Source organism: Dama dama, chromosome 21, assembly GCF_033118175.1.
Source record: "Dama dama isolate Ldn47 chromosome 21, ASM3311817v1, whole genome shotgun sequence".
Lineage (NCBI taxonomy): Eukaryota > Metazoa > Chordata > Mammalia > Artiodactyla > Cervidae > Dama > Dama dama.
In genome coordinates this window covers 62,341,781-62,368,828 of record NC_083701.1, presented here as the reverse complement: position 1 = coordinate 62,368,828, position 27,048 = coordinate 62,341,781, and the positions used below count along the sequence as shown (strand labels likewise).

The window sequence follows — 27,048 nt, the reverse complement described above, 5'->3', positions numbered from 1 at the left end:
CCTCTGCAAGCTGTTACGGACTGCTCTTTTCCTTACTTAATTTTCTTATTTCAAGAGTATCATTTTCCAAATGTTCTAAAACGAATTGACCTGAAGGTGGTGAAAGCTAACTTTGTAGTACCAGTCATCCATGTGCGAAAAATATTTTCACAGAAAAAGCAAGTGCATGAAAATATTTTTACCACAATAAATTGCTGGTTCCACATTTCTTTGAAAAGAGGAGGGGGGAAAAAAAAACCTGTGAATAATTAGTGATGTGCTTAAACTGCCAGCCAAGCACCACTGAAACTTACCGGGTGCCAAATTATTTAGCTGAACAGTATTTAAATTAAAAACTAATGACTAGGTTAATTTAATACATGTTCATCTCTGCTCCAACTCTGTCTCTACTAATTGAGCTCCAAAGCTATATTTAAAGCATGCATCTTAGTCAGTGAATGAGAAACATCTGACTGCTTGAATGTAACAAGTCAGTTACCAATAACAACTTCTTTTAATCTAAGTTTTATTGTCATTTTAGATGTTTAACCATAAACTATTTACTGGACATATTCACGAGTGGGAGGGAACGAATTATGTGCCACATAAAATGCATAGAAAATATCCTTAGTTAATAAAATGAGTTACATTATATAATTTGAGTGCTTTATGTTTGATCTACAAAGCTTATCAAAACATCCATTGGAACAAATGCTGAACTAAGCAGTACTGTCTAGGGCTCCATCAACACCTTGAAAAATCAGTCTCTGAGTATTTAAATTTTGGCAGAGGAAGACCCAAGTTATTCATCTCTCCTTCATCGCACTCATTTCCCAAATCCATTGTCTCTTTCTCTCTCTCCTTTTACCCAACCATCTAACATATAGTTCCTTCATAAAGCTGCAAGAAATTATAATAGCTTACAGATTTTAAAGAAGTGTGGAGAATCATTCCAAAAAAAGAAGTTATGGTAAAATTCCAAAGGCACATAGCTAAGCATGGTCTGGCAAACACATGACATACCTATCCTTGCAAGAAGGGTATAGAACAGGCCACCCCTTCAGCTTCTGCAAACCATAAATGTCACAAACATTCTAAACCACCCACAGAGGACCAACCTAAATCTGTATGTGGGCTCATCTACTCAATCCCACAACAGTCACTAAGAATAAAACACACAAAACAAAACCAAAAGGGGGAAAAAAAGTGTTTTCACACTATAGCATAGAAGAAAATTTAATAAGAAAACACTTGTCTATAAAGAGTTGACAGCAAAAAAAAAAAACCTTCCCAGATACTAAATGAAAACAATATCTGAATGTGAACCTGGCACCAGAACAAACAGAATGAAGTTATGAAAGCTAGGATTTGGAAAGTGCCACACTCATTTATAATAGCAGCAACTGTCCTGGATTCCCCTCATCAAAAAATAACATGGAGGCAGGCTACCAGCCATCAATTTCTGGATCTTACAATGTGTCCCAAGGGTGTAATGGTGTAATGGAAAGAAATGGTGTAGGAGAAAGAGAGCCTGATTCCAAGGCCCATTTGTGCCACAATCCACTTATGGGACCGTGGGCATTTCACCACAGATGTGGAGAAGGTCTCAGAAATCTAGATGACCTAAGAGCTCTTTTAGATCGAGAATGCTGTTATATGTATTTATACTGTCAGGCTTAGACTGTTGGGTTTTTGTTTTGGGGTGTTTTTGGGTTTTTTTTTGGAGGGTGGAGGTGGTAGAGGAGGGGAGGCAGAAGAAGATTAGAAGATTTATTTAGTTCAAGGATCTTATGTGGAAGGTGTAAAAATTAAAAAAAAAAAAAACATTCTCAAGAAGTTTTGGGAGATATAGAAGAAAGGGATCTATCCTGGCCCCAGAAAATTGACAGTGTAATTTCTAGGATTAAGAAAAAACAAAACTAAAAACAGAGTAGAAGAAATTAATCAAATTTTCTTTACCCGAAAATGTCTAATCTCCCACCCAATATGTATAACCCCTATAAAATATTTCCCCAAATGTTTACCTATATCTGAATATCTTAATCACAGAGAGTTTAGTCCTTCACTAGCCAGCCCACTCTATGGTTAGAAAACCATCTTTAAACATCTTTCTTCTGGTGAGTGAAAATTTTTCCTCTTATGTGCTGACCCTGGCTCTGCCCTTGAGCCTCACAGAAACTGTTAACCCTTCTTCCTCAGTCACATCTTCAAATATTTAGAAAGAGCTGCTTCATTACAACATGTCTACTCATTCCCAAACCAGGTCCAATACTCACTCATCTTTCACCCCTCACTCATTTGACGTAGTTTCCATAGCATTCATTGACCAAGTCTTCCAGAGTCTGCTTTGGCAGAGCAACCCAACATATGGCACCAAGAATACAAGACAATATTCCACATGTGGTCTGACAATTCAATCCGATGCGGAAAAAAACACACAAACATTAATGAGTGCCTTCTAGGCTCCAGACTAATATTGTTCTTGATCTTAACTACATTTCTATTAATGCACCCTAAAAACACATTAGCTTTGCTTATTTTAGCCCATATTCCAGACTACCATGACAAAAATGAGACCAGACTCTGTCATCCAGACTGTCAGTCTGCTCCTCTCCTGCCATTTCTACAGCCACCACAGTGCGGTAGGACAAGTTTTTGAGCCATGTGGACCTGGGTGGACCCTGTCACTCACCAGCTGAGTAAGCTGGAAAAACACCAGTTCTCTTGCAATGTTTCATCCAAGTCTTTGATAAATAATAATTTTTAAAAGTCAAAGCCAATGACAGATTTGTGTGGGACAGATTATTCTCTGAAATGACAATAATCCATCAATCCAACTAAAGCGTGACTGTCCCTCATGCCGCAGGAACAGAAGATGAGACGGCCTGGTTAGTGAAGGAAAAGAAGAGAGACGCACTAAATCTGTGCCAGGTACTTAACATGCATTACCTCATCTTCTAACAGTCTTGCAAGACAGTTCTACTGTTTTCATAAAGGGATATTGAGGAACTTAGGAATTAAGGAATATACCTGAGATCACATGGGCAATGAGTGAAGAAGCTGAGGTCACACAGTCCTGTCTCCCTGCTCTTCCAGCTGTTACACTGGGAGATGAGCAGAGGAACAATTCGTGTGGCCAAGGTGGGCGAGTGCACAGGATGACCTAAGTATGAAGCTAGAGATAAAGCTAGAAAGGTTACATTGAGGCCAAATCGCAAAGGGTCCATATTAAGGAGTTTCAACAACTTCCAAGTTCGGCTATTAAGAGTCAACCCCTACTAGCTATGATTAGCGAAATACCTGAGAGTGAATTTCACAGATGATGACAGGGCTCTGAAGACAAATACAGCAGCATAAGTGGAGCATGTATTGTTTAGACAGGGTTGGGACGGAAGGCTTTCTGGACAGAGTGATTTAAATCGGAGAGAAAGTGATACAAATATCTTAGGGGAGAGCCCTCCAGGCTGAGAGGCCCTAAGTACAGTTAGCATACTCACATTTGAGAAACATAAAAGGCCAAGTTTTCCAGCTAGGCTGGAAAAGGATTAGCAAGCAAAAGAGGCATAGGAAATACAGCCCAACAGATGGCAAAAGCCAGATTATATAGGATTTTGTATTTTATTCTTAGTGTAATGAGGAGCCACTAGACAAAGTTTTGAGCAGGAAGTAAGATGGCTCAATTTATTATCATTATTGTCATTCACTGAAATCATAATACATTAAATTTACAGTTCCCTAAAGTACCAATTCATAACTATCCAAAAGAGAGAGGGGGGTGGAAAAAAAGACAGAGAGAGTGAGATTAGTTTGGCTCACTAATTCTCAGTAAGCCCATGCTGGCTTCTAATTCTTAGTTAAGTGCTCATAAACCAAACATTACTAATCTGTTCTAGAATCTTGCCAGTAACTTGGTCTGAGAATCCATTATTCCTTCTCCTCCCTGCCCCCAAATGCTTTTTGCAAACCTGTGATAGCTCCCCTTCCCCCATCTTGTGGCATGAAGCATAAGGAGTTAATATGTAGAATGTATAGTACCAAATGTAAATGCAAAGGGACGAGATAGAGAGATGAAGAGAGACAGAGAGACAATGAATATAATATAAAAGCAGAAGGATTTGGAGAGACAGAAAAGAAGGAGAAGTCATCCAGGTGGGCTGCATGGGACACATGAAGGGGTCAAACTGCCTGAGGGATGAAAAACATTATTGCACAGAGTTCAAAAGAAACCACACTAAGTCAGTTTCAACTAAAGCCTTGAAACAAATATACACGAAAAGTTTATGTCTGTTCTAACTGGATGACAGGATTTGGGCTGAACTCTGCCTACATTTGAAGTTACTTTCCTATACTATTGTTAATATTTCTTCTATAATTTAAGATAGATTTTTTTTAATAAAGAAGAAAATTAGGTGGGGGGAATTTATTTTCTAGACCAAGTAAAAGTCCATATAATCGTAAGTCTCGAGACAATGAAATGTACATTTTCAGAAACTGAAATCAAACCCAAAAGAAAGACTTTTCTTTCTAAAACTTCACTAAAATGTTTTTTTGTTTGTTTGTTTTTTTGGAGGAAGAATGGTGAATGCAGAGCCTAGAGGAAAAACTGCATAATCCAGAAGAATAAAATTCTGACAATAATTTTGTGACTCTGTTGGGTATTTTATAACACACAATTGGATGATGAAAGGTGAAGAGTCAGACCACAAAGGAAGCTGTCGGAGAGTCCTGTAACATGGCTCAAGCCTGTTGCCGGAAAGGGAGAGCGTGGCGTAGTGTCTTGACCTGACCCCCGTGATGGTTTCAGAGACCCAGGATACCCCATGGAGGAGAAAACACAAATTCTTTTTGAGAAAAAGGAAACAAAACAAATAAACGTGTGGGCATAGTACATACATATGCACAAAAACTAATCTAGGCAAAAAAAGAAAAAACACATTTAGTACTTTCCCTTCAAAACACATTTTCTGTAGTTAGGCTTTAAGACATTGCTCATTTTAGGGCCCAATCCCTTTAAAATTACCTGAGACTTTTTTGTATTTCAGATTTTCCCTAGTAAGTATTTGAATGAAACAGTTTCCAAAACAATAATAAAAATCTTTTTATCTTTCTTTCATCTGACATTCCTGATGAACTCTGTTTCTATACAGTAGTATCAGTGTTTTTATGCATCCCCATTTCACTTTTCCTAAACCCCTCAGTACTTACTCTGTCACTGCTAAGACCAAAAATCTCTTATCTAGTATCTACCTATGATACATCACCAGCAGTGTCCCACATCTTATTTACTATTGATATAAAATGCTAGCTGCTTTAAACATAAATTCCACTTTAATATCTGTCCAAGATGATACCAATGATTGCCCAGAGGCAAGAAATTTAGTTTCTTAAATGTTTTTATATTCTCTCATTGCCTCTGTTCAAAGACTAAAATAATACCCAAATACAACTGTACAAGACTATACAGAATGCTTTTGATGGTTAGAAAAATGCCAGCTTTCCTTTTTACTTTTATTTACTTTTATTGTAATATAACTGACCCAGCTTTCTTCAATAATACTAATTCCTAAATATGATTCAAACCCAAATGATTAACTTCATACAAAGACACAACTTTATCTTGTAAGAAAGATATGGTCTTTTCTATCAAAAGAGAAGTTATAAGAAATAAAGAAGAAATTTAGAATAGTTGAACAGAAAGGTATATAGCTGGCTTGCGAATAAGATTTCCTAAAATGGTGGCTAATTACTAAACCTTTGTTCTTTTCAGCTTCTGATTCTCTTTCCTCATAAGGATATTTTGGCGGGCTTTATCCTGTACATGTGCAAAAAACTAAAAGGGTGGGGGAAATAGTTACCAATCGTCCAATAAAAACTTAGGCGACATCCAGGAAAGACTGTAACTCTGTGGTCCTCAACCTATGAGGAGCCAGGGGAGGGAACCTGTATCTTTGGGCTAAAAACCCAGCAAACGTCCCACTTGATGTGCTTGCTCCCAGACCTCTGTCTGTAAGGCACCCTTCTGGAGAAGAAAAGACTACCTTGCTGAGCCATTTTCGATTGTCTGTTTCATTCCTGCAGCTGACACCATTTGAGAGCATTTCCAACAATCTAAATGCTTTAATTAGTATTTTAAAAAAAATACTATCCCTGATAAATCTGTCTCACAAGATAACCCAGTGTGTACAATATTTTGCTTTGATAATATATTCCACAGAACATAATAATACACTCACTGGAAGGCTTAGGAATTCATTAAAGTAGTCCACAAGGAAATCATCTGTAGCCAAAGAATCTTCCTGCAAAAATATAAAAGCACAATATTAATAAGCTTATGCCAAGATGCTTTAAAATATGCAAATATTATTCTCTAATTCTGCTATCGATAGATTATAATATAGAGCTTTCAATCTGTTTCAGTTAGTCAACAGTGAACCCTCCCTATAAATAGAACACAGTGTTACAATCTCTGGAAGGAAGAAATACAAAAACATCCTCTTAAAAGGCCTTGTTGCTATACTTGGCTGGAAAAGAGAACACATGAGAAATATAGCATGACACATAAACAAACATCAACAAGTATAAAACAGTACACATAGTAAATTTCCCATGGATTTATCAAAAATATTTATTTTACAAAAATAAAGGCAGAATCAATAAAGATAGAATCAGTGTTTGGGGTTAAGATGAAATTCAGAATGAAAAACTCCATAAATTGCCTAATGAAAGTAATGAACTAAGTGAAGAAAATAACCCATTGATTCCTTAGAATGAGAATTTTAATAATCTGGGTCACGCTTCACTTTTACATGAAGCAACTTTGACAACACATGTGTTCTAATCATAAATATTGTATACACTTTTTTCCATGACTATCTCATCCACCAACACAGTTGCTTTTATAGTTGGCAAAATTGGAAAGTCACTGCCAATAACAAAGTCTCTTCCAAATAAAACACCTTATTTTATTAGCAATTGTTTCCATTGTGTCAAAAGCACATCATCACGTACCCTGTTGTATAGTATGTGTGTTTTTATTATTCATAATTACATTTCAGTTTCCCAAATCTAACATGAAAGTTGACACTATGACACAATGCTATTATTTCCACATGGCTGATTATTTTCTTCTTATACTGACCAATTTTAAAAAACTGATTGAAGTATAGTGTGAAAGTATAAGCAAGATATTATACTATATTAACACCTACCTTCAGAAGTAGATTTTCAGGGTAATTTCTTTAAGTAATTGCAGTATCACAGTAGAATTATAAACAATCACTTACATGATTTATATCAAAGAACTCAGTAAAATTCTGCACTGGCTAAGACAACAACTAAGGATTTAGTTTACTAAAAGTCTCAGTTGGTTTAAATAACAAACTCAGGATCTCACAAATCTACTACCCTCATAGCAGTATTTTAGTAATACATGCTCAAACAAAATTCTCACTGGCAAAGGTCAAACAAAGCAAAGCAAGGCAGGTAACATTTGGTGGAGGCTAAAAGGGTAACTTAATATGCAGAGTACATCATGCAAAATGCCAGACTGGCTGAAGCACAAGCTAGAATCAAGATCGCCAGGAGAAATATCAATAACCTCAGCTATGCAGATACCACCACCCTTATGGCAGAAAGTGAGAGGAAATAGAGGCTCTTAATGAAAGTAAAAGAGGAGAGTGAAAAAGTTGGCTTAAAACTCAACATTCAGAAAACTAAGATCATGGCATCTGGTCCCATCACTTCATGGGAAATAGATGGGGAAACAATAGAAACAGTGATAGACTTTATTTTCTTGGGCTCCAAAATCACTGCAGATGGTGACTGCAGCCATGAAATTAAAAGATGCTTGTTCCTTGGAAGAAAAGCTATGACCAACCTAGACAGCAAATTAAAAAGCAGAGACACTACTTTGCTAACAAAGGTCCGTCTAGTCAAAGCTATGGTTTTTCCAGTAGTCATGTATGGATGTGAGAGTTGGACCATAAAGAATGCTGCTCACCAAAGAAGTGATGCTTTTGAACTGTGGTGCTGGAGAAGACTCTTGAGAGTCCCTGGGACTGCAAGGAGATCTAACCAGTCAACCCTAAAGGAAATCAGTCCTGAATATTGGAAGGACTGATGTTGAAGCTGAAACTCCAATACTTTGGCCACCTGATATAAAGAAGTGACTCATTGGAAAAGACCCTGGTGCTGGGAAAGATTGAAGGCAGGAGGAGAAGGGGACAACAGAGGATGAGATGGTTGGACAGCATCACCAACGCAATGGACATGAGTTTGAGTAGTCTCCAGGAGTTGGTGATGGACAGGGAGGCCTGGTATGCTGCAGTCCATGGGGTCGCAAAGACTCGGACACAACTGAGCGACTGAACTGTTACTGTGAAAAGGGTAATTATCTTTTGACTTTAACCTTTCAGAGTTACTTCAATTCTCTGGACTTAATCTAGCAAACTAATCAACAATTCAATAAATATTTTTAGGATTTCCTGGGTAAATTTCCTAGGTAAAGGCATTGTGCTACAACAAGGGTGGCCAAGTTTTACACTACTGGGCTCATGATCAAAAATCCACAGGTGGCAAGGGTGAGTACTTGAAATTAGTTAACTGTAATGGAGCATGGTTCCTATTTTACTAAACTAGCCATTTTGTTTTTAACTTTTAGTTGTAAAACAAAAAGTGTACTTCATAAATACACATGGACCTAAATATCACCTAGTCAGTTACATAACCAGAAATTTCTAGAGAATCCTCAAATTCATATAGTCATTTCCAGATGTTTCACACCTCTAAGGGACTCTAACTCAGTGCTTTCCAAACCACCTGTGATGAAGCACCTGTTTTGTTTTTTCCCCTCTAATCAATTTCAGACAGACTTTTTTGGTAAAATACAGTAAGAATGAGTTACTAGAAAGTGAAATAAAAATATACATAATACAAGCCCAACTAACTATTTTTATTAATAGTTTAAAAATATTTTATTAATAGCTTCCCAGGTGGCACTGTGGTAAAGAATCTGCCTGCCAATGCTGGAGATGCAAAAGATGAAGGTTCACTCTCTGGGTTGAGAAGATCCCCTGGAGGAGGAAATGGCAACCCACTCCAGTATTCCTGCCTAGAAAATTCCATGGACAGAGGGGCCTGGCATGCTACATTCCATGGGGTTGCAAAGAGTCAGACATGAGTAAGTACATATGCACATTTTATTATTAAAGTCAATATTCTCGGAACTTCCCTGGTGGTCCAGGAGTTAAGAATCCGCCTTGCAACGCAGGGGATGCAGGTTTGATTGCCAGTCAGAGAACTAAGATCTCACATGTGGCAGAGCAACTAAGCCTGCTCATGGCAACGGCTGAGCCCGTGCACCATAACTTGAGAGCCCACGAGTCGTAACAAAAGATGCTGCCCGAGACATCGAAGCTCCTGTGAGCCACAGCTGAGACGAGGCAGTCAAATAAATGAACAAATAAGTAGGTTAAAGTAAAGAAAAGCTAAAAGCAATACTCAGTCAGATTGCCATAAGGCTTCCAAGGGTTTACTCTCGATTTCTGAACTCAACTCTGAATGGACAGACACCTCGGAGGTCTCTGGCAGCACCAGTCCGCACACCCGACTCCAGCAGCGCGGCCCGGACCCCTGGGGAGCAGTCTGCTCTCAGCCCCTCAGGTCCCCTTGGGAGCCCACAGGAAAGGGCATTTCCTGGGCATCCCGTCACATCCTCCATCTGCACTTAACAACCATGGACACTTAATGTATTATTCAAATACATCAAAATCTGTATTTCTTTTCTGAAGCTGCATCTTAATTTCTACCAATATTAAATATAAATGTTTCTGCTGGTATCAGGGCAGTTAGCTCCAAAAGGGAAATAAGTGTGGCCTTCAAGCGCCATTTGCTCAGTCCTCGCATCGCACTTGAATGAAAAGGCCTGTGTCTCTCAATAAATGAACGTATTTTCCCACTGCAGTTTCTAGTTCATTGTGTTCAAGTATCTTGTCACATCAGTAACAAAGTCCTGTGAACCTATAAGGATATGATAAACCCTTTAATCTCCAAATCCTTTAGTTTAAAAAAAAAAATTTTAAGGCCTTGATTTGGAGAAGCAACTCAGTTACTCTCAACAAATTTCCACAGTCCCGTCACTTGGCTGTAGTAAAAGGAACTAAGCCTCCATTATCCAGGTTTAACATCTTTCAAATAACCAATAAACTGGTGATGGTTAGTGGTACACTCAAGAAGAAAACTGAGTTACAATCAATTCCTCCATTACATCATTCCAAGAACCTGACTACAAAATTTGCAACACAGATTCTCTGCTGAATGATGCAATGGAAGGCAGGAACATTTTTTCAAAGTTGAATGCACCCTTGAAACCTGTTTTTTCATGTATTACAGGTGTGCCATCTGTGAAAGTGAAGTCAGCTTTTCCATTTTTAGTCCAAATTGCTCAAAACTTCTTCCTGAAAGAGGATTACACAAAATAGTTTATATGTGTAAAATTTTTTATTGATTAAAAAATCATTTTGCTGGACCCTCAAATGACATAAATTACAACTTCTTCACAACTCTAAAAGATGCAAGATATACAAAGAAGATCTTCTAATGAAGGGAAAACTAGATAAATACAGGCAAAAAACATAGTCCAAAAAAGAATATAGTACCTGCCATAAGAAAATTACCACATAAAGTGTTTCCTTCAAAAGAAGTGAAAGATGTTATTTGGTAGGGGGAGTCAGAAAAGACTCAAGGGGAAAACAGCATTTGAATTATATTTCAAATAACTTCCACGTTTATATCTAGAAAGATACACAGGAGAGGCAATAATGCAGAGAAAAGACAGACACGCATGAGGAAAGAAGTGGTGGGAAGCAAAACACTGTAAAGGCAATCAGTTAGCTAATGGCACAAATAGAAAAATAACCCAAGTTTCCAACATCCACTTAAGCCATCCACACACTGGTCAAAGCCATTCATCTAATTTCTAAGGCAGAATCCTAAACTGACACGGTTTAGACTGGGAATGCTATCAGTCACCAGGAGATCGGCATAAACCATATTTCCAGAATTATACTTATCAGGAGGGACCTATTTTGCTGCTTCTTCCTAAAATACGTATAGATTCTTCCTTTCCTTCTCTCTAAACAAGCCAATCATGAGACTAGAGCCTCCAAACCAGTATGGCTGTGACACAGCATGGTGTGCAGACAATGGAACTCATGGTCGAGTGAAAGTAGACCTCTTCAGATGGCAGGACAACCGGGAGTAGTCAGGGATGGCTGGTGCTCCCAGGATGGTGATCCCTGGCTATGGGCAACCTTGTCTGGGACTCCTCATCCAACTCGCTTCCCTTGAGATGGTGATTTACGAGCCACATCCCGCGCCCAGACACTGAGTATAGCCAAAGAGTTGCTCAAGCTGGTGGACATGCATTTATTAGCCAGCTGTAGCACACACCACTGCTCTATGAAGCTGCTGGAGGAGTTTCTGTTTGAGATGTCCAAGAAGACAGTTCACAGCCAAAGGTGCTGACAGCTTGGAGGAAAGAGGGAGAGGAGATCCTGGAAGGAAAATGGCCCCAAATCTTTGCCTTCCCATACAACAGATATTTCTGTCTGCTGGCAACTGAAGCATCCTTGTAGTAGTATACAAGACAATCACCTTAAAAATATACACATATACTGCAATAGAATTTCATCATTATTTTGAAATAATTGAAACACTTTATTGAGTTCTAAATTTGTTTATCCTAAGAATTTTTAACATCATATTTGTCATGAAAAGAGGGGGTACTATTAAGTTTAAATTTCATTTTCAACTTCTGCAGTTTTGAATGGCTGTTTAAAAAGTCTAAAAAATTTTAATACCTATTGGGAGATACAGTTTTTCACCAATTGAGACTACAAAAGAATAGTAAAAGATCAAACATTAAAAGCATTGATTAGAAATTACATATAGTTACTTTAAGAATAAGACCTAATGTTAAAAAGTCATGTACATTCAAAAAGGAAATTAATAATTCCATTTACAATAGTAGGGAAAATAATGACAACCAAGAAGGCAAAGACTTGTACACTGAACTAAAAAACTGCTGAAAGAAATTAGAGAAGATATAAAAAAAAGGAAATACATGCCATGTTCAAGGATTGAAAGACCATATTGCTAAGATGACAATACTACGCAAAGCAATCTACAAATTTTAATACATTCTCTATCAAAATCCCAATGTCTTTTTTTTTTTTTGCAGAAATGAAAAACTCATCCTAAAATTCACAAGGAATTTCAAAGGACCTTGAATAGCCAAAATAATATTGAAAAAGAACAAAAACTGAAGGATTCATATATCCTAATTTCAAAACTTATGACAAAATTATAGTAATCAAAACAAAGAAGTACTGGCATAAAGACAGACATACAGAACATTGGAATAGAATAGAGTCCAGAAATAAATCCTCTCTTAAATGGTCAAATAATTTTCAACAAGGGTGCCAAGACAATTCAGCAGAGAAAGGGCATTCTTTCAACAAATGGTGCTAGGAAAACTGGATATCCACATGCCAAAAAATGAAGTTGGACCTTTTCTTTATAACATATACAAAAATTAACTCAAAATGGATCAAAGACCTAAAACATAAGTGCTAAAACTATAAAATACTTAGAGAAGACATAAGGATAAATCTTCATGACTTTGGATTTGGCAATGTATTCTTAAATATGACATCTAAAGCATGAGCCAAAAAAAAAAAAAAAATGATTTTTCATGAAAATTAAAAGCTTGTGAATCAAAGGACCCTACTAGGAAAGTGAAAGATAACCTACAGAATGTGAGAAAATATTTGCAAAGCATATATCTGATAAGAATTTAACATTCAAAATATATATAAAGAATTCTAAAAACTCAGAAAGAAAAAGATAAACAACCCCAAGTTTTTTAAACAGACAAAAAACTTTAACATTTCTCCAGAGAAGATATACAAATGGTCAATAAGCACACGAAAAGATACTCAACATCAGCAGCAACAAGATATCACTCCACATCTACTAGGATGGCTACAATTTTTTTTTAAAAAATGAAAAATAACAAGTACTGGTGAGAATGCAGAGAAATTGGAATCCTTGTACATTGCTGGTAGGAATGTGAAATGGTACAGCCACCATTCCTCAGAAAGTTAAATATATATAATTACCATTATAATCCAGCAATACATTTCTGGGTATATACCCAAAAGAAGAGAAGGCAGGACTCAAACAGATAATTGTTGCACCCCTGTGTGCGTAGCACCATTATTCACAACAGCCAAAAGATGGAGACAACTCAAATGCCTGTTGATGTATGAAAGGATAAACAAAACACGGTATGTACATACAATGGAATATTATTCAGCCTTGAAAAGGAATGAAATTCTGATACATGAAACAACATGAATGATCACTGAAAATGTCATGCTAAATGAAATAAGCCACACACAAAAGGACAAATACTGCATTATTCCACTTATATGAGTTACCTAGGATAGTCAAGGGCTTCCCAGGTGGCACTAGTGGTAAAGAATCTGCCTGCTAATGTGGGAGGACGTGAGATGTGGGTTCAGTCCCTAGGTTGGGAAGATCCCCCAGAAGCGAGCCTGGCAATCCACTCCAGTATTGTAGCCTGGAGAATCCCACGGACAGAGAAGCCTGATGGGCTACAGCCCATAGTGTCACAAACAGTCAGACATGACGGAAGCAACTTAACCTGCACACACAGAACAGTCAAATCCATAAAGACAGAAAGTAGAACAACGGTAACTAGAGGCTGGAAGAGGGATAACAGGAAGTCACTATTTAATGGGTTCGGTTTAGTCGCTGAGTCGCGTCCAACTCTTTGCAACCCCATGAACTGAAGCACGCCAGGCTTCCCCTGTCTATCACCAGCGCCAGGAGACTGCTCAAACTCATGTTCCTTGATTCAGTGATGCCATCCAACCATCTCATCCTCTGTCATCCCCTTCTCCTCCTGCCCTCAATCTTTCCCAGCATCAGGGTGTTTTCCAATGAGTCACTTCTTCACATCAGGTGGCCTAAGTATAGGAGTTTCAGCTTCAGCATCAGTCCTTCCAATGAATATTCAGGACTGATCTACTTTAGGATGGACTGGTTGGATCTCCTTGCAGTCCAAGGGACTCTTCAAGAGTCTTCTCTAACACCACAGTTCACAAGCATCAATTCTTCAGCGCTCAGCTTTCTTTATAGTCCAGCTCTCACATTCATACATGACTACTGGAAAAAAACCAAAGCTTTGACTAGACAGACCTTTGTTGGCAAACTAATGTGTCTTCTTTTTAATATGCTGTCTAGGTTGGTTACGACTTTGCTTCCAAGGAGCAAGCGTCTTTTTATTTCATGGCTGCAATCACCATCTGCAGTGATTTTGGAGCCCAAAAATATAAATTCTCTCACTGTTTCCATTGTTTCCCCATCTATTTGCCATGAAGTGATGGGACCAGATGCCATGATCTTAGTTTTCTGAATGTTGAGTTTTAAGCCAATTCTTTCACTCTCCTCTTTCACTTTCATCAAGAGGCTCTTTAGCGATGGTAACGATAATCCTATATGCAAAACAGAAAAAGAGACACAGATGTACAGAACAGACTTTGGGACTCTGGGAGAAGGCGAGGGTGGGATGTTTTGAGAGAACAGCATCGAAACATGTATATCATCTAGGGCGAAACAGATCATCAGTCCAGGTTAGATGCATGAGACAAGTGCTCGGGCCTGGTGCACTGGGAAGACCCAGAGGGATCAGGTGGAGAGGGAGATGGGAGGGGGGATCGGGATGGGGAACACATGTAAATCCATGGCTGATACATGTCAATGTATGACAAAAACCACTACAATATTGTAAAGTAATTAGCCTCCAACTAATAAAAATAAATGGAAAAAAAAAGAAAAGGGGGGAAGAAAAGAGGCTCTTTAGCTCCTCTTTGCCTTCTGCCATAAGGATGGTGTCATCTGCATATCTGATAGTATTGATTTTTCTCCCAATAATCTTGATTCCAGCTTGTACTTCATCCAGCCCGGCATTTCACATGATGTACTCTACATATAAGTTAAATAAGCAGGGTGACAATATACCGCCTTGACAGACTCCTTTCCCACTTTGGAACCAGTCTGTTGTTCCATGTCCAGTCCTAACTGTTGCTTCTTGACCTGCATACAGATTTCTCAGGAGGCAGGTCAGCTGGTCTGGTATTCCCATCTCTTTAATCACAGTTTGTTGTCAAAATGGCTATTCTACCCAAAGCAATCTATAGATTCACTGCAATCCCTATCAAGCTACCAATGGTATTTTTCACAGAACTAGACCAAAGAATTTCACAATTTGTATGGAAATACAAAAAACCTCAAATAGCCAAAGTAATCTTGAGAAAGAAGAATGGAACTGGAGGAATCAACCTGCCTGACTTCAGACTCTACTACAAAGCCACAGTCATCAAGACAGTATGGTACTGGCACAAAGACAGAAATATAGATCAATGGAACAGAATAGAAAGCCCAGAGATAAATCCACGAACTTATGGACAACTTATCTTTGACAAAGGAGGCAAGGATATACAATGGAAAAAAGACAACCTCTTTAACAAGTGGTGCTGGGAAAGCTGGTCAACCACTTGTAAAAGAATGAAACTAGAACACTTTCTAACACCATACACAAAAATAAACTCAAAATGGATTAAAGATCTAAATGTAAGACCAGAAACTATAAAACTCCTAGAGGAGAACATAGGCAAAACACTCTCCGACATAAATCACAGCAAGATCCTCTATGACCCACCTCCTAGAATATTGGAAATAAAAGCAAAACTAAACAAATGGGACCTAATGAAACTTAAAAGCTTTTGCACAACAAAGGAAACTATAAGTAAGGTGAAAAGACAGCCCTCAGATTGGGAGAAAATAATAGCAAATGAAGAAACAGACAAAGGATTAATCTCAAAAATATACAAGCAACTCTTGAAGCTCAATTCCAGAAAAATAAATGACCCAATCAAAAAATGGGCCAAAGAACTAAACAGACATTTCTCCAAAGAAGACATACAGATGGCTAACAAACACATGAAAAGATGCTCAACATCACTCATTATCAGAGAAATGCAAATCAAAACCACAATGAGGTACCATTACACGCCAGTCAGGATGGCTGCTATCCAAAAGTCTACAAGCAATAAATGCTGGAGAGGGTGTGGAGAAAAGGGAACCCTCTTACACTGTTGGTGGGAATGCAAACTAGTACAGCCGCTATGGAGAACAGTGTGGAGATTTCTTAAAAAGCTGGAAATAGAACTGCCATATGACCCAGCAATCCCACTTCTGGGCATACACACTGAGGAAACCAGATCTGAAAGAGACACGTGCACCCCAATGTTCATCGCAGCACTGTTTGTAATAGCCAGGACATGGAAGCAACCTAGATGCCCATCAGCAGATGAATGGATAAGGAAGCTGTGGTACATATACACCATGGAATATTACTCAGCCATTAAAAAGAATTCATTTGAACCAGTTCTAATGAGATGGATGAAACTGGAGCCCATTATACAGAGTGAAGTAAGCCAGAAAGATAAAGAACATTACAGCATACTAACACATATATATGGAATTTAGAAAGATGGTAACGACAACCCTATATGCAAAACAGAAAAAGAGACACAGAAGTACAGAACAGACTTTTGAACTCTGTGGGAGAAGGTGAGGGTGGGATGTTGTGAAAGAACAGCATGTATACTATCTACGGTGAAACAGATCACCAGCCCAGGTGGGATGCATGAGACAAGTGCTTGAGCCTGGTGCACTGGGAAGACCCAGAGGAATCGGGTGGAGAGGGATGGGGAATACATGTAAATCGGGTGGGAAGGGGGATCGGGATGGGGAATACATGTAAATCTATTGCTGATTCATGTCAATGTATGACAAAACCCACTGAAAAAATAAATAAATAAATAAATAATAATAATAATCACAGTTTGTTGTGATCCACACAGTCAAAGGCTTTGGCATAGTCAATAAAGCAGAAATAGATGTTTTTCTGGAACTCTCTTGCTTTTTCAATGATCCAATGGATGCTGGCAATTTGATCTCTGGTTCCTCTGCCTTTTCAGTTTGTGATGATGAAAAAGTTCTGGAGGTGGATAGTAGTGATGGATGCACAAGGTAAATGAGCTCAATGCCATTGATATCATACACTTAAAAATGGTTAAAGTGGTAATTTAATTTTATGTGCATTTTCCACAATAAAAAAGATAGAAAGTTAAAGTGTTAGTCACTCAGTTGTTTCCAACTCTTTGTGACCCATGGACTGTAGCCCGCCAGGCTCCTCTATCCATAGGATTTTCCAGGCAATAATACTGGAGTGGGTAGCCACTCCTTTCTCCAGGGGATCTTCCCAACCCAAGGATTGAACCCAGATCTCCTGCATTGGCAGGCAGATTCATTACCATCTGAGCCACCAGGGAAGCCAAAGTTAAATATATGTCAGAATCATGAAACAACATGGAGAATCTCAAGATCATCATGCTGAGCAAACACAGTTTTACACAAGAGAAAACCAACTGTATGATTCCATTTACATGAATTTAAATCTATAATCTATGCTACTAATCCATGGTGAAAACCAGGACAGTAGTCTCTGGGGAATGTAGGAAGAATCAACTGGAAAGAGACTTGAAAGGGCTTCTTAAGATTATGGACATGTTCTATATTTGATGGACGTTTAGATTACACAAGTGTATACACTTATTAAAATTTGTCAAATGGGACTCTCAAGTTTTCCATTTCACTGTGCATAAATTTTACATACAAAAGAACCATAATCTAATATTGAACACTAATTTTAGGGGTGATATATATCTCATCAATGTCTACAGCTTATACTCTGAAATGCATAAAAATAAAACAGATTGACGGATGATTGGTGAGATGGACAGAAGAACAAGAAACATGAAAAAGCAAATGTAGCAAAATACTAATGACTGTGAAATCTTGGTGATGGGTATATAGGTGTTCACCACAGTTTCTTTTTCCCCTCTTGGCCACACAGCATGTGGAATCTCAGCTCCCTGACCAGGGATCGAACTCACATCCCCTGCCATCAGAAGCACGGAGTCTTAACCACTGGACTGCCAGGGAAGTCCCACCACACAGTTCTCTTAACTTTCCTATGTGTTTAAATGTATGCATTAAAAAATGCAATGGGGGGACTTATGTATAAGGAAATGACATCATGTTTCTCTGCATCTGTGGAGCTTTCCTAGCCTCCTGCATACTAAACGACAGATCCCAAATCACTATCATCACATCTAGAATAAATCCCTGGTCATCTGATGATCTTTTGACTACTATCCTGAGATCCCATGCACTACCAGTCAGACCCCTCTGGGACCTCTGCTTCACCCTCCTGTCCATACTGGGCCAAACCTCATCTTCCTACCTCTCCCTTACCCAATTACAGTATGGATCAGTCTTCCTAGCAACACCACAATCAATATAAGAGTTCCACTTGTCTCCCAATCTCCCATCTTTCTCTAACACAAAAAAGGATTTAGGATGAATGCAATTTGGCTCCTGCCCAGTTGTCCAGCCTCATCTCATAATACCATGCTCTAGCCATTGCAATTTTTTTTTTTAATAGTTCTGCACCTTTGGGCATGCTGATTGTTCGACTGTGAAAATCTTTTCTCCTCTTATCTATCTACCTACCCCTTTTCTTCTCCAAAAGTTACATCTATGTTTCCCCTATCATAACTTTTAATACTTCAGACTCTTAATTTCTGTTTAGTCTCGCACTCTGGGTTGTAAACTTCTGGAAGAAAAAGACTGCTTCTTATTCATTTAAAAAATTCCCAATGCTAAAAGAATCTGAAAAATAATACACACACACACACACACACACACACACACACACACACACACACCCATATACATACATACACTGAGGCCCACGTGGCTCAGTGGTAAAGAATCCACCTGCCAATGCAGGAGAATGAATTTGATCTCTGGGTCGGGAAGATTTCCTAGAGGAGGAAATGACAACCCACTCCAGTACTCTTGCTTGAAAAGTCCCATGGACAGAGGAGCCAGGCGGGCTACAGTCCATGAGGCTGCAAAGAGTTGGACACGACTGAGTACAGTCCATGAGGCTGCAAAGAGTTGGACACGACTGAGCAGCTGAGCATGCAGGCATACATAAGTATAATCTGAATCATTTTGCTGTACTCCTAAAACTGACATAATATTTTGAATCAACTATACTTCAATTAAAAAACTTCCCAGTGCTTTATATAATAGATACTTACATTATTGTTAAGTAAATGTTGAATGATTATACCAAAGACATGAAACCTAAAGAGAAAGACTAATAACCTAAGACTCTAATAAAACAACACTAGGGAGAGCCCCTGGAGAAGGAAACAGCAACCCACTTCAGTATTCTTGCCTGGAAAATCCCATGGACAGAGGAGCCTGATGGGCTAAACTCCATGGGATCACAAGAGACAGACATGACTTATAGTGACTAAACCACTACCTCCAGTAAAATAAAAAGGAGAGACGTTGCCAAAAAAGAAAAACAGAAAAAGAGAATATAAGGGGAAACAAACGCCACAAAGTGGCTTGTTGAAAGTACATATTACACAGATCAAAGGCATTTCAGGAACTTAAGAGCTGAAAGCCCATTTATCAGATCCTCACTGGACTGCAAAACTGCATATAGTATTATTAATATAGTATATGAAGCAGGAAGCAAATAAGAGTGGCTCATGCAATGAAAAGCAAAAGCATGAATCTCCTTTTATTATGAAGAGTTACTGTCACGTATTACAATCAGCATCTACTGAGCAGTTCTTTTCCATTTGGTTTCTATTCTCACTCTCTTTCCTGCAGGAAACTCTGAAAGGCCTGGGGAAGGTACAGGAAGCTGTCAATTCCCTTTTTATCCAATCACACTGTGCTTCATGCCGGGCTGGACGAAGCACAAGCTGGAATCAAGATTACTGAGAGAAAAATCAATAACCTCAGATATGCAGATGGCCCCATGCTTATGACAGAAACCGAAGAGGAACTAAAAAGCCTCTTGATGAAAGTAAAGAGGAAAGCGAAAAAGCTGGCTTAAACTCAACACTCAGAAAACTAAGATCATGGCATCTGGTCCCATCACTTCATGGCAAATAGATGGGGAAACAATGGAAACAGTGAGAGACTTTATTTTGGGGGATTCCAAAATCACTGCAGATGGTGACTGCAGCCATGAAATTAAAAGATGCTTGTTCCTTGGAAGAAAAGCTATGACCAACCTAGACAGCATATTAAAAATCAGGGACATTACTTTGCCAACAAAGGTCCATTTAGTCAAAGCTATGGTTTTTCCAGTAGTCATGTATGGATGTGAGAGCTGGACTATAAAGTGTGGAGATTTCTTAAAAAACTGGAAATAGAACTGCCATATGACCCAGCAATCCCACTTCTGGGCATACACACTGAGGAAACCAGATCTGAAAGAGACACATGCACCCCAATGTTCATCGCAGCACTATTTATAATAGCCAGGACATGGAAGCAACCTAGATGCCCATCAGCAGATGAATGGATAAGGAAGCTGTGGTACATATACACCATGGAATATTACTCAGCCATTAAAAAGAATTCATTTGAACCAGTCCTAATGAGATGGATGAAGCTGGAGCCCCTTATACAGAGTGAAGTAAGCCAGAAAGATAAAGAACATTACAGCATACTAACACATATATATGGAATTTAGAAAGATGGTAACGATAACCCTATATGCAAAACAGAAAAAGAGACACAGAAATACAGAACAGACTTTTGAACTCTGTGGGAGAATGTGAGGGTGGGATATTTCAAAAGAACAGCATGTATACTATCTATGGTGAAACAGATCACCAGCCCAGGTGGGATGCATGAGACAAGTGCTCCGGCCTGGTGCACTGGGAAGACCCACAGGAATCGGGTGGAGAGGGAGGTGGGAGCGGGGATCGGGATGGGGTATACGTGTAAATCCATGGCTGATTCATATCAATGTATGACAAAACCCACTGAAATGTTGTGAAGTAATTAGCCTCCAACTAATAAAAAAAAAAAAAGAAAGCTGAGTGCCGAAGAATTGATGCTTCTGAACTACGGTGCTGGAGAAGACTCTTGAGAGTCCCTTGGACAGCAATGAGATGACACCAGTCAATCCTAAAGGAAATCAGACCTGAATATTTATTGGAATGACTGATGCTAAAGCTGAAACTCCAATACTTTGGCTACCTGATGCAAAGAGGCAACTCATTGGAAAAAAACCCTGATGCTGGGAAAGATAAGGCGGGAGGAGAACGGGACTTTAGTACAGGATGAGATGGTTGGATGGCATCACCCACTTGATGGACAGGAGGTTGAGCAATCTCCAGGAGTTGGTGATGGACAGGGAAGCCTGGTGTGCTGCAGTCCATGGGGTCACAAAGAGTCGGACACGACTGAGCAACTGTACTAAACTGTCTAAAAAGCCAAGTAGGACTTTTTCAGTCAATTCATTGGCTTGGGTTCAGTCAATTCATTTGGCCAAACATCCTATGGCTTTCCTCCTGTACTAAAGTCCTGGATACAACATGATATCCTAATGTAAAAAAGTGTATTTTACACTCTTTATCATCTTTCCTCCCATGCTACACCTTACAGCTGAGCAGCTAGGTATGGTATACACCTTACCTATGATTAAAAGTTTCTCTTAATCTTAATGCACTTTTTGTTCAAAATGCACACAAACATAAACTGCTTATCCTTGTATTGTTTCATATTAAAAGTCACCTCTCCAACCAGAAGGTATACAATTTGGGGGAAGAGCAATGGACAGCGTGTGTCCCCAGTAGTGCCTAATACAATGGTAAGTGCAATTAGGTGCTTAACAATATACTTGTTAACTAATGTATTGATGGAACCGCTAAAGCAGTTTCTGCGGTTTCAGAAAGCATTAGAGAATCTGGTTTCAACCAGAGAACTGGACTCCGCACAGATGGAAGTATTCCAGACAGCCTAACACTCTCCAAAGGACCTCCAGGACCATCTGCGTTTCCAAATGACTTGGTGGAGACACTTCTGGCACCTCACTTGGCACCCTCCATCCACCTGTTCCTGTCCTCCACCACCTCCACAGACCTCCACCCAGCATGCCAGCCAGGTGTGCTCTCATAGTTCCCCCAACCCCACTGATGTGCAATCAGCTATATTCACAATCTGAAAAGGTAAACACCATGTGGTCATTAATGTTCATGTAATTAGACACTTGTGCTCACAAGAACTGGAGCATATGCGTCTTTTTTGCATATTACATGAGAATATCCTTGGACTTGGGAAATGCTCTGTGTTTATAATAAATTCATTCACTCTATAAAAATAACAGAAAATGAAAAATGTTATGTATCTAATCACTGGTAGTTATTATTGGTGATTCTAATAGCATTATCAATAAAGTATTTCAAATCAAAAAAAAAAAAAACAGAAAATGAATCTGAACAGCCTAAAGATTAGCTGAAAATCAGTACTACTTTTAACAACTAAAATATAAAAAATATTATGTGAAACTACAGTGTCTCTTAATTTTATTCACCATATGGAATATGCAGGTGTACTGAATCATAATATGAGTCCTATAGGTGCTCACAACTTTGTTAGGAAATTGCAAAATTTACAAACAAAGTTAAAATATATGCAAAGCGATGTGTCTGACAAGAAACAAATTGTTCTAAATGTTATTCTCTCCACTGAAGACAGAGGCCTCATGTAAAGGTTAAAAATATTTTACAGACATACTTAACAGCATCATTGACTGAGAAAACGCAGTAAGAAAAAAGTTCCTGTGAATATTGCTAACTGCTAAGTCACTTCAGTCCTGTCAGACTCTGTGCGACCCCGTCCCTGGGATTCTCCAGGCAAGAACACTGGAGTGGGTTGCCATTTCCTTCTCCAATGCATAAAAGTGAAAAGTGAAAGTGAAGTCGCTCAGTCGTGTCTGACTCTTCGCGACCCCATGGACTGCAGCCTACCAGGCTCCTCAGTCCATGGGATTTTCCAGGCAAGAGTACTGGAGTGGGGTGCCATTGCCTTCTCCGTCCTGTGAATACGGACACTCTTTATTTTAGTATAGGACTCTGCTGCCAATAATGGAAAACCAAAATAATACTATTTAAATAACACAGAGGTTTATGTTTCTCGTGTAATTATAAGCAGTGCAGAACTGGCACAGTGGTATCCCAACCTATCAGGAGCCCAGGTCTCTTGGGTCTTGTGGCTCTGCCATCCTCAAGATGCCACTTCTACCTCATGATCCAAGATGACTGCTTCAGCTCCAGGATCACACCCTCCTTCCAGCCAGCAAGAAAGACTACAAAGGGCATGTTCTTTCCCTTTACATTTATATGAGTGTCAGAGTCAGAATGACCCAGGTTCTAGATGTGGTCTGACCGGTTTTACCAGCTGTGTGACCCAGGGGTTGATTATTCCATCTCTGTAAACATCAGCTTTCCAGAAGTAGGACACAGTGCTTCTGCTTAAACTTCATTAATCAAAACTTGGTTACAAAACTTGGTTCTGGGAAGACTCAGGGCTGGTGCACTGGGAAGACCCAGAGGGACGGGATAGGGAGGGAGGTGGGAGTGGGGATCAGGATGGGGAACACATGTAAATCCATGGCTGATTCATGTCAATGTATGGCAAAAACCACTACAATATTGTAAAGTAATTAGCCTCCAACTAATAAAAATAAATGAAAAACAAAACAAAACTTGGTTCTGACAAGGGAAGTCAGAAAACGTTAATTATTTTAGAGAGCAATATGTCTTGTAGGTACCGTGGAAAACGGTGGAATGGGAAACCAGAGATCTCAGTCACACAATTCCTTTCTAAAAATATTAATGAGAAAAAATACTCTTACACTTTGGGGAAAGAGGAAGAAATATTATGTGCAAGACATATGGATTCTTTCATCTATAGATAATGCTTGGTGAGTGATGAATTTGAGGATCTGGTCACAAACTGGTCATGACTGAAAGCTGCACAGGGCTCAGAGGCAATCTGGATGATTTTAGGCTGGAAAGGCTTCACGGAGATGAGCTGGACCTGGAAGAATGTCCAAGATTGTGAAATGGATGGGGGAGAGCATTCGAGACAAAACTCAACAGTAAAGCCAAGGAGGCGAGCAGCGCAGTTTGGCTGGAGCAGAGGGCGTGTGGAAGCACTTTATAAACCAAAGACAGTATGAACACTGTCTTCATCACATAGACAGTATTGGCAGATAAGGTTAAAGAAGGTTGAAAAGTTGCAGAAAAGATTCTGCATGCTAAAGGGAGGCTTTTGACATTCTGGCTTTGCCAGTTACTAGACGTGTGGCCGCAAACCAAGTCAGTGAGCCTCTGTGAACACCGACATCCTCATCTGTGAGAGGTGAGTGTTAGTCACTACCTAACAGGGTTGTTCTGAGGTTAAATACCACCATGCAGTCAGCATTCAATAAACAGGAGGTTAAAAAAAAGGTCTGAGCAACTGAGTAACATGGCAATTTCTCAAAGAGTTAATAGCAATTTGATAGCCAAGGTAGAGGAGATGGGAGAAGGAAAAATCCTAAAGATAGAGCAAAGTCATAGCCAGAAATTCAGGTGATGCACAGGAGTTTGCTCTTTGTGCCTTAGGCAAAGAAAAACTGCAGTTGGCAGAGTGAACACTGGAGGCGGTGATATCAGCCAGGACTACCGCCAAAGTCCGAGCTCAGGGATGAGGGCCTGAATAAGACAGTAGCTGTGAGGATGGAGAAAAAGATCTGGCTATGAATGGAACTTGGGAAATGACTACAGGTGGGAGGTGAAGAAAAGGGAAGAAAGGTTCTGACTTGGGTGATTGAATAGCCAGTGACACTATTAACCGGAATAAGAAAAAGAGGAAAAAGGACAGAATAGGTGGTAATTAGTTCACTTCACACTACTGAAGTGATGCAGGGACATCTAGATGATGAAGGCGCCCAGTAACCCAGTAGATACAGAGTTCTGACATCATAAGAGGAGTGTAGACTGGAGGCGTGTAGGTTTGGGAGTACTGAGAAATAAGCGTGGCGGAAACCATAGGAGAAGAGGAGTTCTCCCAGAGAATCCTGAAGAAGGTCTATACTTTGATGGTAAGAAAAAAGACAGGCCAGGAAGGGAGGACATGAGAGATGGGAGAACTGGGAGACAGTGGAATTAAAAAAAAAAAAAAGAGAAAGAGGAATGGCTAATAGAATTTTCAAGATGGCCTCATTAAGTTGCCATAAGCTGGGGAAGGACGTGCGGAGGTCAGCAGGCAATTCAAATGTTAAGGGTGATGTCCTTGGGTGCCTGTGAGAGACTCTGTGCTAAAGTTGTACGGGAAAAGGTTATCTCGAAAAATGCTTTCCTCTTGTCTGTGTGAAGAACACTTCAGGAAGCAGCTTAAAGAAACTTGCTACTACACAGCGTGATGCCAAGGCAGCAGGAAGATTGTTGGAGTTTCTGGCACGCTGTGTGTGCCTCTGTTTTGGTCTCCCCCAGGGGTGGACCAAAGATCGGGAAGAGTGAACGTGGAAAGTGCTAGCAGACGCAAGGTAGCAGACAGCCTCTACTCTCAGCCCCTACTAGGCTGTGAACTTTTTGAGACGTATCCTTAGCATCTAGCACCACACTTGAATATAGAGGCACTCATGTTTGTTGAGTAAAAAGCCAAAAGCAAATAAGATAATTGACCAACAAGAGAAATAAGTGCTGTAGGACATAAGCAAATAATGTAGAGAAGTCATTAGAACTCTTGGAATCAAGCCTCTGTATGAATGAGGCTTTGCTGCCTCCTATCTTAACGCATTACCTGGGACAAGTTCTTAAATAAACAGAGGGAATCGCAGTAGAACCCACTACTCTACATACAGCACTCACCTAAATGACAACAGACGTAATGTACTTGGCCAAGTAGCTATTACAGCTCAACTCTCCAGAAGTCTGAGCTGAGACTATCTGGTACATTTTCAAAAGAATTATAACTGTAAACAGACCTTGTGTTATTAATCAATGCCACCTACTAAGGTTTACTGTAACCAGGAACTGCTCAGCCCTAACACAATAAAACCATGGAGATGAATCTACTCTCATGGAGTCATCAACAAACTTAGCAAAGTTGAATGAGGCCATTTATATAAAAGAACTTTTAACAATGAACAGCATCCACCATGAAAAATCAGTTGGCCCCTTCTTAAAAATGTACCTGTTAAAAAACACATTCTTGAACCCAGCACCATTGTTATGAAACCAAAGCTTACATTATAACTCATTTGGCAAAAAGAAAGGAAAAGAAACATCATTTCTAAAAAGTGATCTATGATTTGCTATTTTTAAAAAGCCAAGGCGGGGTTGGGGGGGGGGGGGTGGGTAGCCCTCTAAATTCTACTTACAAATCCTTCTTCTGTAATAGTTGGTGGCTCTGAAACAAAATAAAATATTACATTATCTCACTCAAATCTGATTTCCTTTTAAAGTAAATGAAATAATTTGAGACAGTACTCAGGCCTGCTTTATACGTGGGCAAGCTCAGTAAAACTCTTGGCCCTCTGTTCGCTCTCTGCACATGGAATGAATTTGAAGTTGGAATTCAAGGTGGAAGTGGGGAGAAAGGGCCTCTGGAATCCAGCTTGGTCACTAATCGACTGCGACCCCCAGAGTCAACCTTAATAGACGGAGGCCTCCATAACTCCCGCTGCAAAACGGAGAATTAAGCAACATAAAATAAGTCGGTGCCAACGAGGCACTGGAAAGGGGGGGTGGCGGGTTAAATTCCTAACAAAATGCGGTGAGAGGGCTCTGGAGCCTGTGCTACCAAGGTGAGGGAGAGGGGTCGCCCGGGGGGCAGAAGGAAGCCCAGAGGCGGTGCGCGCTGGGACCGCCCCGCGCGCCCCGGCCCCGACCCCGGCCGCCCCACCTACCGACGGTAAGCCGCCTCTCTGGCATGCCGCCGCCTGCGCCCCGCGCCCCCGGCACCCGCGGGGGCCGTCAGGAC

At 39.7% G+C, this 27,048-nt stretch overlaps 1 protein-coding gene across 1 annotated transcript in view; it reads right to left on the bottom strand.

The window, feature by feature from the left end:
* RGS22 (regulator of G protein signaling 22) overlaps positions 1-26,774 on the bottom strand; it is a 141,839-nt gene extending 115,065 nt beyond the window's left edge. The window contains exons 1-3 of the mRNA XM_061122762.1: positions 26,744-26,774; positions 26,447-26,475; positions 6,213-6,275 (exon numbers count right to left, since the gene is read on the bottom strand). Coding sequence (XP_060978745.1) covers positions 6,213-6,275; positions 26,447-26,475; positions 26,744-26,774 — 123 coding nt within the window. The remainder of the gene's footprint in view (positions 1-6,212; positions 6,276-26,446; positions 26,476-26,743) is intronic.
* Between the last annotated feature and the right edge of the window lie 274 nt (positions 26,775-27,048).